General features: G+C 47.3%; 1 protein-coding gene across 3 annotated transcripts in view; it reads left to right on the top strand.

Moving 5' to 3' along the window:
- Positions 1 to 12830, top strand: part of ZNF831 (zinc finger protein 831) — a 99746-nt gene that overhangs the window by 53102 nt on the left and 33814 nt on the right. For all 3 annotated transcript variants that reach the window (XM_019757164.3, XM_074317338.2, XM_074317339.2), the window contains exon 4: positions 3040 to 3191. In XM_019757164.3, coding sequence (XP_019612723.3) covers positions 3040 to 3191 — 152 coding nt within the window. The remainder of the gene's footprint in view (positions 1 to 3039; positions 3192 to 12830) is intronic.

Below are 12830 nucleotides of genomic sequence, written 5' to 3'. Positions count from 1 at the left end.
GTCCCCTGAGCTCTTGACTTTGGGCAACCAGTTGTCGTTGTCCCTGCTGGAGCTGAATGTGGGGTAAGAAGACTTTTTTCTGATGGGTTTTCTATGAGGGCTACAAACAAAGATGTCACACTGATCTTATAGCAGTGTCAATAACCTATGCTCTTAAAGGAAGACCGACAGAGAGAGACCAAGAGAGCAGAGGGTACGCTGAGCCTAGGAGTTGGATTTAAAATCGGGACCTTAAATGGCAGGTTATTAAAAAAAAGTAAACCACTATACAGGCCAGCTGAAAGCAGCAAATTAGACATAAATACAGAAATCTAGATTGATCTCATAAACATGACCTCGAGTAGAAATAAAGTAAGCAAAAGAATGGCTCTATGGTGCAATGTCATGCACAAAAGTGACACGACATGTTTATCAGGACATGTGCATATTGAAGGGTGTTTATCAAACACACCCAAGTGAATATCTCTGACGGAAGTAGGTGAATGGGAGTGAGGAGAAGGGAAGGAGGAAAAGACAGTCAAATCACGCGTCTGCGGTTGGGCTCACGGGAAATAAAGCCTGAGGTGGCGATTCTTGGCCAAGTAACTTATGGAGGGCCGACTCTCAGGAGGCTTGTAAGGGAGTGAAGGAAGCAGATCAGGGCAAGGGGAGAGCTAAGCAAAGATTTGGTGTTGGCGATCCAGTCCTGCCTGATCCCATGGGGAGCTCTGGAGTGTGAGATGCACCAGAGACTGTCCTACTTAGAAGCAAAGGGACTGGGCTGTCATATCCCATGACAGTCAGTCAATGGCTAATGGTCTTTCCTGAGAGGGGTGTGTGTGTGCAAACTCCCCCAGGTCTCTCCAGGCAAGATGGCACCCATCTGCCAAGGGCAATCCTCTAGAGAGGGGCTAAGTGTGGACCGTTAGTAGTCAACACTCCAGCACCGGCTGTGGCCGTGCAGCTGGTGAAGGTGACAGGCAGTCACGGGGCCACCTACCGGCAGGAGGCCTGGCGTGACTGGTGATGGGGAGCCTGTGTCACCCTGGCTGTTCATCCCCAGGGTGGACCTGCTCCATGAGGGGTTGCACGTGGAATGTTCTGGGAGAACCCAGGAGAGAAAGAAACAGACCCTGCCCATATTTAACAAAGTATTGCTTTGAGGACAACGCCAAGATCCACTTGGGTTCTCCCCCCAAGGTCCAAAGGGTTGAAATTCCCCCTGAATGAGATCTGAATTCAGGGGCCAGGACTCTCCCAGCAGGCTCCTAGTTATTTTCATTGAGTGGAGTGCCTTGCTTGGACACTTTCCAAAAGCAAAACCTCCCTGCAGTTCAAACTGTGCCATTCTTAACACCTGCAAGCGTGTGGCAGTCACCCACGGACTTGGGGGCAAAGGTGACCCACAGCACATAGAAGAATTCTCCCTGTGACCCCCCCACCTTCCTTCCTCCCTTTGTTTCTGCAGTTTGAAATCACTCTCCGCCCCAGTCCAGCAGGAGCCCCGACGGGTTCAGGGGCTTGTCATTATCGAAACAGCAGCCCTGTTACTTTCCACCACGGCTCAGATAGCTCTTTCAGGAACCTGTGGTCTTGACAAGCAGTGATGGACTGCTTCAAAAAACAAGGCAGGCACCCCTGGGGAATGACAGCTCCTGTTCAAGGCCGGGGAGGCAACATTACCGTGTACGTGGAGCCCCTCCCAAACACCAGGGAAAATGAACAAAAAGTCACTTTCTCATTGTTGGTGCCGTAAAAATCAGCACCCAAGAGGATACTGCATTCATACTGCAGACCTTAATTAAAATTCTGCGAGCAGCCCTGGTGATCATGGGACTGCGGCTGGATGTCGGCAGCTCAGACAAATGAGAAAGGAAAATGGCCAAGCGGGTTGCCTCACCTTCCTCCTCAGCCAGGTGGTTTGAAAGAGCGTCATGGGACTAGAATTCTTGTGAACTGAGGTTTATAAAGAGAAGGGAGTCTTTGTGGCTTGACCAGGCAGCTAGAAGCAGAGCAAAGATCCTTTTAAAGAGCTGACCACTGATGGTGACCTCTACAAAATGGTACAGAGCCCTGGGTCAGAGCCTAACTCCCGCTTGACCAACTGGTCTGCCTGTGTCTCAGGGCACATCACAGCGGCTTGGGGTCTCAGTTCTGTCACCTGCAACATGGGGGCGCTAGACTAGCTTGCTGATCTGTTGTTTGTTGCACATTCTTACTACAGGTTGTAAATGGTTTTGAGCCTGCACCCTAACAAATGCATACTTGTTCATTTACAAACGATACATGTGTTCTACTCCAACCATGTATTATGTACATTATAAAGGGCATGCAACGATAGACATAAGAGAGTCTGTATGAAAATAATTAACTATAAATAAGAGCTCTAGAATTTTCTTTTTCTGTCGTTGTTATGCCCTCCCACTGGAACGTGAATAATTTGCTTTGGAGATTAGACCAGATCATCTAGAAAGGCTTCTCTGCATGGTCTGCAATGCCCATGTTTTCCAGGGAGACCCTTTAGACCTGCGCTGCCCAGTGCATTAGCCGTTAGCCGCGTGTGGCTACTTGAGTCCATTAAAATGAAATAAAATGTAAAACTCAGTTCCTCAGACACACTGGCTACATTTCAATGCTCACAATGCAGATTATAGAGCATTTCTGTCATTGCAGAATGCGCTATCAGAAGTCTGTTTAGTAAGTGTACGACCATAGGGTTCAGTATTTAGGTACAGCAACTAACCTTTAGTAAGTACTTGCTATGTGCTAAGCATTTTGGGAAGCGTTTTACAAGCACTGCATCATTAAGCCCTACCACACCTCATGAGTTAGGTCCTGTTTTATCCCCATGTCATGGAACGAAAACGAGGATAGAAGGGATAAGGGGTTTCTAAGAGCTGACAAGCTACTTAGAGCCTGTGTTGTCCCAAACCCCCTCCTCCCCCACAGGGACTTGGGTTTTATTGTCTGAGCATCACCGTTGTGGAATTTTGTGTGTATCAACTTCTGGGAACATGCTCTCAAGACTGGTCACTATCCATGTACTTCTCTGTCCCACAGGTACAGAGGGAATTTCTTGCAGTGTCGTGTTCATATGAAAGCAGATAGACTGCGCAAGCCACTCCGGGCGCTGAGAAAAGACAGTCACCCTCCCCCACTCGAGGGGCTGGACGCATGCAGGACTCTTGGGCAGTCTTCTTCAGACATGACAGGTAACAGTTTCCTTGGAGGTGAATCCAAACTGCGTCTGAAAAGGTACCAGGCTGCAGGATGAGCAGGAGACAGTCATCTATGCTCTCAGGAGCCTGAAGTTTAGCAGCAGGGACAGATGCCTGTGAGATGATGACAAAAGTGTGACATCTGTGGGGCAGTCAACAGGACCCTAAACTGGTGGACAGGGTACTGGGTGAGAATACCCAGTGAGATTGATTGCGAATCCAATATTGAGAAGTCCACAACATCCTTGAGTACTGCCCACGTGTGCTACATACAGATTCCCCCCAACTGGAAGTCTTGGTGCCCAGCCCCTCCTCCCGTCTTTAGAAAGAAAGTTCAGGTGACTCTTTCCACAGGGCCATTGCAAGGCTGAAATAGGTCAGTGGACGGGCTTGAGCGTCCACGTGAAATGGAGACATAAGTAGTTATTATGTGTGGGAGCTGCAGGGAACGTCGCTTACATGTGAGTGGTAAGAGGGGCCCTCTTCATCATGCTCGGAAATGCATGAAGGACGGAGTAATGGAGACTGCTTCCTGGAACACGGGCTATTTTCAGTTCTAATCACTGGGCAACCAGCACAAATTGCTTAACTTCTCTGGACCTCAATTTCCCCTCTTTCTCCCCTCTCTCCAGCAGTAATGAGCCCAATCTTAGCCTTGCTTGCAGGGTGTTGACTGGGGAAAATGAAGACCATCTGTGAAAAGGCTGCAGGGTCCCATCTGGCCAGCAGTGACTGAATTACCATCCTTTTGTGGCTAATTGTTGTCTGTTTGGCTCAAGGGCTGACCCTGGGCTCTGTGATGTCTGAGGTTTTGGTCCCACAGGACAGTTGGCTCACAGCTCTCCCTCTATCTTTGTGTAGCTCCAGTGCCCCCTACAGGCAGATGGCGCTTTGTGCTCCCCCTCAACTCCCAACCCCTAGCCCCCAAAGCCCTTTCCAGTGGGCAAGGGCAGGACTAGTCTTGTCTCTCAGTGAGAATTTAAATCAAGATAGGTATTTGCTCAACTGGATGGCCAATTGTGGGAGGAAAGCATCGTCTCTGTGGAACGTGGAGGGTTAAGATCGCGTGGGAGAGGCTGGGATGAGGTGAGGTGGGGGTAAGGCACAAATGCAACCAAGGAGCCCAGCTTTGCCCTTTCTTCATTTTCTGTGGCCCTCATCGTCAATCACATTAGTTTCCTCCTTCTCAAATAGATACAACCAATGGAATTGCCCAGTGGGGTGTGCTTGGGTGATAGCACCCCTTCTAACAGAAACCGCCAGAACTCTGCCAGTTGTCCCAGATGTCAGAGCTTTCTCACCAGCTCTCTTCCCAGCACCTGAAAAAGAGTTGAGTCAAGCGGCCCCTGTCAACTCACCTCAGCCTCCATGTTTATATCCCTGAGCTCCATGCTACGCACTGAAGGGGTGAGAAAGAAAAGCTCTGCTGTCGCTAAACGTGGAGCAGGGTGAAGACAGACTCCCTTTGCTTGCATCGCGTTGGGAATGACAGGGGTGGGTCCGTTAGCTTCCTGCTTGGAACTAGGCTGTTGATGTAGGTCTTACTCACTCAATGCCTCTGTGTGAAGATCAAGTGAGCCACTGTGTGTGGCAAGGGCTCTGCAGACTGTAAAGCAGATAAATGTTGGCTGTTATTATCTACTGAGCATAATAAGCATGCATGCATACCAATTGGCATATGCTGCGTGCCAAATGAATGTGAGACATGCGGTAATAAGGGTCTCCGTTGTTTAGTGGAGGACGAGGCCAGTGTTAAGGGAGGAACCCAAAGGGGGTGTTTTCTAGGGAGATATAGGACTTCTTCTGGAAATTCGGATGTAGAGAGAATAGAACAGAGGCTCTCTGTACTAGGGAGTGGTGAGTAAATGCTCCGGGGCGAGAACGGGGGACCTGGGGAAGGCACGTTGAGTCCAGGTGGGCTGGTGTGTGCTGGGCTGCATGGAAGACACAGGAAGCCATTGAAGTCACTGTTTCCATTGGGTACCATCTGTACTAGTTTCCAAGGGCTGCTGAAGAAATTGCCAGAAACGTGGTGGCTTAATACAACAAAAAGCGAGTTTCTTATGGTTCTGGGGGTCAGGAGTCTCCTGCTTCCCCCAAAGCTCCAAGAGAGGGTCCTTCCTGCCTCTTCCAGCTTCTGCTGGCCCCAGGCTTCCTTGGCTTGTGGCAGCGTCACTCCGTCTACTGCTTCTGTCTTCTCGTGGCCTTCTCCCCTGTGCTTCTGGGGGTCAGAGCTCCCTCTGTCCTTCCCTTAGAAGGACACTCACCATGGGATTCAGAGCCCACCCTAAATCCAGGAGCATCTTATCTTGAGATTTTTAATTTATTATATCTGCAAAGACCCCTTTTCCAAGTAAGGTCACAGTCTCAGGTTCTGTGGGTTAGGACTTGGACATATATTTTTTGGGGGGCCACGATTCAACCACTACACCACTCTCACAAATTTTCCCCTATCCCCAAACCAACAGAAGTGACCTTAAAACGCGTTTCTATGTGCGTTTCTATGTGGAAAAGGCAGTGGCACACATGGACATTCAGTGTGCACGATACACACCGGCTGTATTCTTACTGTAAGAGAGTTCTATTTGAAACCTAAATCAACATGAAATCATTAAGACGGAATCATCACCAGCAGGGCATGTCCCACACTCGGGGAAAGTGTTGTCCAAGTGGTTACAGGTAGCCTCCATCCTGACGGGTTCATTGGGCTGTGGGACTCACTAGGTTCTCCTTAGGAAGAAGGCCCAGTGGCAGGCTGCACAGCGGATGGTCAGGGCCCCCGTGTGTGGCTGTGTGGATTGTGCCAATAGGGGCTGAAAGCCAGCCAGCACCCAATTTGTCTGGCCTTGTGCTTTGGCTGTGGGGCCGGGTCAGCCCAAAGCAAGGAGCCCCGACTCTTCTCCCCTCGTCCCACAGGGGGCGCCATTCCACATACCCTCCAATAGAAGTGGGTGCCTCCTCCTAATTTGCACCTGCGCCAGGTGTGCTCATGGTGACCGTGGGGGACCCAGGGGGATCAGAGAGACCATTTGGAAAGCCTCTGCATTTCATTGTCCTTTTCATCCCTTCTTCCCCTAAAAGCTTCTCTCAGCCTCAGGGAATTGTCCTGCTCCCTCCCACAGACTGACAACAGTGGGCATCTTCCGACTCCCTCCATGTTGGGAGAAATCTCACTTCTGTGCACTTCTTTTCTCAACATTGGCTGTCATACCACAATCCTAAATGGCACCCCAAACTGGGGGTGCCCATGAATGGTGGACAAAACCGTACCTGGACAGAAAAGAGAAAAAAAAGTCAGAAACAAAATCTGAATGTGGAGCCAAGAAATAAGAGGCTAGCCATAGTTCAAATTCCCCTTGGGAACGTAGGCCCCCAGTGTCGGTGACAATGTCACAGCAATAGCCTCGAATGGTGATATATGTCTGTACTTTCATGTTTATTATTTGAGCAGCTCGTTGAGCCAGAGGCCTGGGTCACCGGTGCCCATTTTCAAAGGGCTCTCTCCCCTGCAGTTAGGAGGATCACGAAGGAGCTCCCCAAAGGGCAGCTGTGAGACAGCTGGGTGTGGTCTGAGCACTGGCCCGGGGAATATTAATCACCCCCTGCTCCTTATTGAAGTGTCAGGGGAACAGCGATGCCAGCAAGCCGGGCTGGATGGATCATGATGGATACCATCTCATTGGAGGGTGGTAGAGTGCATTCAAATCAATGCCGCCTGGAAATCAAAGGGTTTGGGGATGTGAGTACCACCACTTGCCAATGCCAATATTTCATAGTGGAGTGACAGGCCCTCCGAGAGTGGTGGGTGTTTGAAGACAAAGTGCTTTAACTTCAAAGGAACTGAAAGATGGGCCTTGGTGTCCACCGTTTACAAACAACTTTCTTGTCTCCTTTGACCTGGCAGGTCCTGGGCGGAGAGATCAGAGCTGTCTTCTCAGTGAGGGAGCCGACTGTCCCGTGTGTGTGTGTGTGTGTGTGTGTGTGTGTGTGTGTGTGTGTGTGTGTGTGTGTGTACGCGCATGAGTATGCTTGTGAGGGAATGCAAGGGTGCATATTTTTTGGGGGGTGGACCTGTTTTCTCTGGCAGGGTAATGTAGGGTGATCTGTTCTGAGTGACCTGAGGGGCTATGATTTGGGGGAACTTGATGAAATCCAACCAAAAATTGATAATGATCTGTGGAGGGGGGCAGATTTTCCGATTAAAAAGTAGGGAAAACCTTTGGCCCTGATCTTTATAGGCTGACTAGAATCAGTAAAACATTTAAAAATAAGTAGTCAGGAATACTTGTGTCCAGGGGCTGAAATAAGACGTAAGTGATTGTCTTCTTTATTTTTGGAGAATCTTCCTGTCAATAATTGATGAGGATGAGAGAGAGAGAGGATGTTATTGAAAAACATTTTTTTTAAAAGGATGCTTAATTTCCCTCTCTTTTAAACCATTCTGATAGCTTGGAACTAATCATTTGAATTAACAGATGGCTTGGCAGTGAAGCCATCTGTAAGCAGAAGGCCAGAGGAGTTATGAAAGATAAAGACCTAAATTATAAGGTTTTTATAGTGATCGGCGTTGTTGAGGCTCTCCTGAGAACTGAGTCCATTTTTTTAAACCTAAATTCAATGGTCCATCCCAGCTAGGTTTCTGGCAAGCGGGTGGGGGAAGCTGGAAGCTTCTTTACAGATGTCTAATAGAGTTGATTTAGTACTAGACACCCCAGGATAAAAGTGACTGGATGGGCAGGGGTATCAATATTTCAAAGGACGTCCTTCCTCACCCATGTTCCCTTTAGGATCAGGGTTGAGGTGTGGAGTTAGGTGGATTTAACCTCAGAAGCTCAAGCTGCCTCATTGAAGGGATTCGTAAAAGAAGGTTCTTAGCTATCCGGGCAGTGAATGTGCCAAGGACAGCGAACATCTACTTGAGGGAAGGCCCTTGTAATCCCAACTTTCTTTTTGAGACGCCCCAATCAGAGGTTGGCTGGAGAGATAATGATTGTCATGGGATAGGACCTTCCCTTCCCTAATAAATTACTGATGAATGTAGTCTCTCTCTCTCTCTCTCTCTCTCTCTCTCTCTCTCTCTCTCTCTCTCTCTCTCCCTCTCTCCCTCTCCCTCTCTCCCCTCTTTCCCTCTCTCACTCTCTCCCTGTCTTCCTCTCAAAATCCTTACCATTAGCATCCATCCCTGCCCTTCAGGGTAATTTTCACACTATATACATTGATTGCCAAGTGAAACCACAAATCGTGCATAAGAGATAAAATTTCATGAAGTTGATGGCAGGGACCATTGGCAGAATGAGACTAAGTGACAAATGAACAAGAGAAAACTGATGAGGATAACTTTTGGTTTCATTGTTTTTCAAGATAAATTCTCAAAGTCCTTAATTCTTCACTGTTTACTGTGAAATTTTGGTCCCCATTGTGAATGAATTAATTTTAGGTGGCATTTCCCCAGTGGCAAAGATTTCAATTAGTAAGGATCCTATTTACCAAGCTGATGGTCACCTCCACCTTTGTACGAGTGCCTGGCATGGTAGCACTTCCTTGGTAAGTGTTTTTTGAGTGAATGACTGACCAGGCAGAGGTAAATCTCTTATCTTGAGCTTCCTTGAAGGTCAGGCTCATTGGAAAGGACTATCCAACTAGCCCCCAAATCTTTTGAGGTTTGAGAACAAAGAAATGGTTGTGCAACCTGGAGGTTTCGTCTCTGTGGTGTTACAGAGATTCATCAGTAACAGAAGGATCCAGTAGGCATCTAGTTAGGGGGGCAGTGAGCTGAACAGCGCAGAAGAAACTTCATCTTTCTTTTCTTCATAAAAGAAACTTTTTCATCTAAAAAGAAACGTCCAGTTTCCCTGACCCCCTTGCTAGATTCAATTTTGTGGAATTGCCATTTTCAACCTTAAGGGTATCTACCCTGTTTCCCCAAAAATAAGACCTAGCTGGACAATCAGCTCTAATGGGTCTTTAGGAGCAAGAATTAATATGAGACCCGGTATTATGTATTCTATTCTATTCTGTTCTGTTCTGTTCTGTTCTGTTCTGTTCTGTTCTGTTCTGTTCTGTTCTGTTCTATTACATTATATTATAGACCCGTTCTTATATTATAGTAACCTAAGACCGGGTCTTATATTAATTTTTGCTCCAAAAGACGCATTAGAGCTGATTGTCTGGCTAGGTCTTATTTTCGGGGAAATACAGTACCTAATACCACCTCAGTTTTGGTACAGATGGAAGCTCTGCACAGATAGATGAAGATGGTGACTTTGGACCTGAAGATGTTCATTTTGATGTCCTTTGACCTGCGATCCTCCCTTGCACTACAGTGGGACAGAATCTTAAGTGGGAAATTCATTTCCAAAGCCAGTCCTTTAGTCAAAACCACCTGTAGTCAAAATCATCTTTGAAAATCTATAAACCCAGTCATGAGTATAATTGGTGTCTACAACTCTGAGCAGAAATTCTCACAATATGTTTGGGGCCACTGCTGTAAAGGAAAAAAAGAGACCATCCGTTAGGCTGCTTTGAAGATGAACAGCGAATCCTCCCCCTGAGCAGGGGAGTGAGAAATTCTCAAGTGTCCCCACTTTGCTGGTCAGGATACGCCATTTGGTTTTAGCATTAAGCCTCTAAAATGGTTATGACATCTTAATGGGTTGGTTGCTATAGTGGGGCTTAACTAAGGTATTGGAGGTGTGTCTTCTGGGAAGTGAGGGGGACAGCACATCTCAAAAGTCAGGGTACAGGTTAAAGGTGTGCTGGGACCCTGCTGGGTGGTTTCTCCTCGCCCCAGAACACCTGTCTTTCTGGTGCCAGCTTAGGAATTGGGGGCTGTCTCTGTTTGGCAATGACCCCATGCCAGCTGGTGCAGGTGCGGGAAAGACCGTGTCTTCTAGCTTAAGGGGAAATTCACCACCAAGTCTTGTCATGAAAATGGTCGCTGTAATGTTTACTTCCCAAGTTAGGGTCCCACTTAAGAAGAGAAGCTTTGCAGGTATGTGCGTGTGCGTGCGTGCACACATGTTCTCATTCAAGTGTTATCTTTCCATTACAGAAAGCAATTGAAAAACCCACACATCCATACAAAGTGGGTGACACCACCCGAGTGAAAGCCTCTGCCGGTACCCTTTTGTTGTGGTTACACAATTCCCAACACCCTTCTGATGACGTCACTGCTCTGAAATGGACACTTTTTCTTCTCAGGATGTGGGGTGCAGTGGGGATGAACACAACATCCTTGAAATCTGTTTGCATTTCAAGTGGGGCTTTCTAGTCTCAGGGAGCTTAAAACCCACCTGCACGCAGCCCTATTCCCGGTCTCCTACTGTCACAGTTATTGACCCCGGGCTGCAAAAAAGAATCTCATAATTAGGTTTGCTCTGTTTTTGGGTTTATACGCACATCGCTTTCTCCCTTGCCGATAACATATCAGCTTCTATTTTTTAAACTATTATTATTATTGAAACGCTTTGTGTTAAAAGGACCTGCTCCATTAACTGAGACCTGTTCTATGTACTCCAAAGCTGGGACACATTCAAACATTCCATTGTATAAAGAGTGCTCTTACACATTTCCTTAGAAATGCATTTTGCGGAACTGAATGGAGAATGTTGCTGTAGTGGAGGTTAATTAGTCGGGCTTTTGCTGGGCACTGGAGGTCGTGCTGCTTCTGAGGGTACACAGACTAAAATGGGAGCACTAAAGAGGAGTGAGGGTGGCCTGTGCCTGGATGACACATCTGAAGTCATACTGATGAAGGGAGATGTTGCATTGAGTGATAAGAACTACACTGAGTTTATGGTTTTGCAATTTCCTGCAGCTGGCATGGCTTCTAGCAGTAAACACGGTGAAGTTCAAGGCTACATTTTAAAGTGAGATTTGAGAACACTCCCTCAGTAACTAAACTCAGAAGCCACTTTGCACTTAGGAGGTTCATCCCCACTTAATCTCCATGACAAACTTGTGATGAGTGACTGTCGTTCTCACTTTGCGGACAGAGGAACTGAGACGCAGAGAGGCATTCAGTGACTTGCCCAAGGCCACCGAGATGGTACATCTGGTGGTCAACAGTGTTTTCTAAATGCAAATAATCCATCCGCCACCTTCAGAAGTGTCACATCTGCTTCACGCCACCTAGATGATCATGTGCTTGTGTTATCCTTCAGGCTCACTTGCAAAACATGCAAATACATTTATTTTATTTATTTTTCTATTTGTACATAAAACGTAAATACATTTACCTTAAAGAGAAGCTCTTAATCGTTACCGACACAGAAAGCCAACATCACGTGCCACTGAGAGGACGTTACAGAGTAAAAACACTAGGAATGGTGTTTTTGGTACATACATTCTAGCTAGAATGTGTTGTGGGCGGAAGGCCAGGAGCTCGAGGTCTGCTCCCTTTGCTAAACCGAGATTTTGGGAAGTGTAAGGGAGGCACTCCAGATGCCCTAGCACCCAGTTGAGACTTTCTTCTTTCCTTAATTAGAGGGATTATAAGAGAATAGGTTTCTCACTATGTCATTCTGTTTTATTTAACTGTAAGCTTGAGATCACAACCCCCCACCCCGGGGGGTCTGAGCCTCTCCCTGGGACTCTGGTTGTGCTGCTATATCCTCCTTTGCTCTGTCACTAGGATCCCTGTTGGCTGGTATTGTCTAATCTAGTATTTCCTCAACTTTGGTAAAGCCTTGACATCTATAGATTTAAACTCTCCATTCAAGAGACTTCTGTCAAGACCCCTCCCACTCCCCCACCCTCACACACACACTGGAAGGCTCCACCTTCTCTGCCTCATTGGGGGTGAGATGTTGACCTGAGCCCACTTGGGCGCTGTGGGCGTGCTGTCTGTGGTAGGTGGAGTGGTGAGAAATGCGTCTGTGCCCAGGGCATTGTGAGAGGAGATGGGGGGGGGGAGGGGATTGACACATGGGCAGGATTTTGCAGGGGGGGTTAGGGTGGGGGGGTTCGTCTTTCTCCTGAGAACAATCCTGAGCCACTGAAGGATCTGGGTGCAGGGCAGGAACGCAGGAGAAACCACCCAATGTAGGTTTTAAAAAGATGCCTCTGGGCGCAGAGTGGAACACGGATTGGGGTGGATAGAGTGGGTGCCAGGAGGCTGAGGAGAAGGCGCCTGAGACCGGGCATGTCCGCGTTTAACAAGAACTTGGAAAAAGCGATGCTCCACCTACAGGAATAAGAAAGTTAATTATCAGTTTTTAATCACATGTGTAATCATGAATGACTGATACTACTTTTGACATATTAAAATGAGGTTAATGTTTGCTTTGCTCCCCCCCACTCTCCCCCCCACCCCTCACTCCCAATCTTCCTCCCCCACAGATAAAACTATTGTTTGGTTTGGAGTTTGAAGTACATCTGCCAGATCGTTCTTTCTCTCTTCTCTCTTTGTCTCTCTCTCTCTCTCTCTCTCTCTCTCTCTCTCTCTCTATATATATATATATATATATATATATATATATGTAAAACAGGAGTGGTACCACACTGCACATTTCATTGTAAAGCTTTTTTTTTTCTTTTCTTATTCAACGACATAGTTTTGCACACTGTTAATACTTACAGACCTATCTCAACCTCGTAAATGGGGACAGAGTCTGGCACAGAATACCCTAATTT

The sequence above is a fragment of the Rhinolophus sinicus genome, chromosome 13 (genome assembly GCF_057876585.1).
Source record: "Rhinolophus sinicus isolate RSI-liver-muscle chromosome 13, RSI-T2T, whole genome shotgun sequence".
Lineage (NCBI taxonomy): Eukaryota > Metazoa > Chordata > Mammalia > Chiroptera > Rhinolophidae > Rhinolophus > Rhinolophus sinicus.
This window is presented reverse-complemented; position numbering and strand designations above follow the sequence as displayed.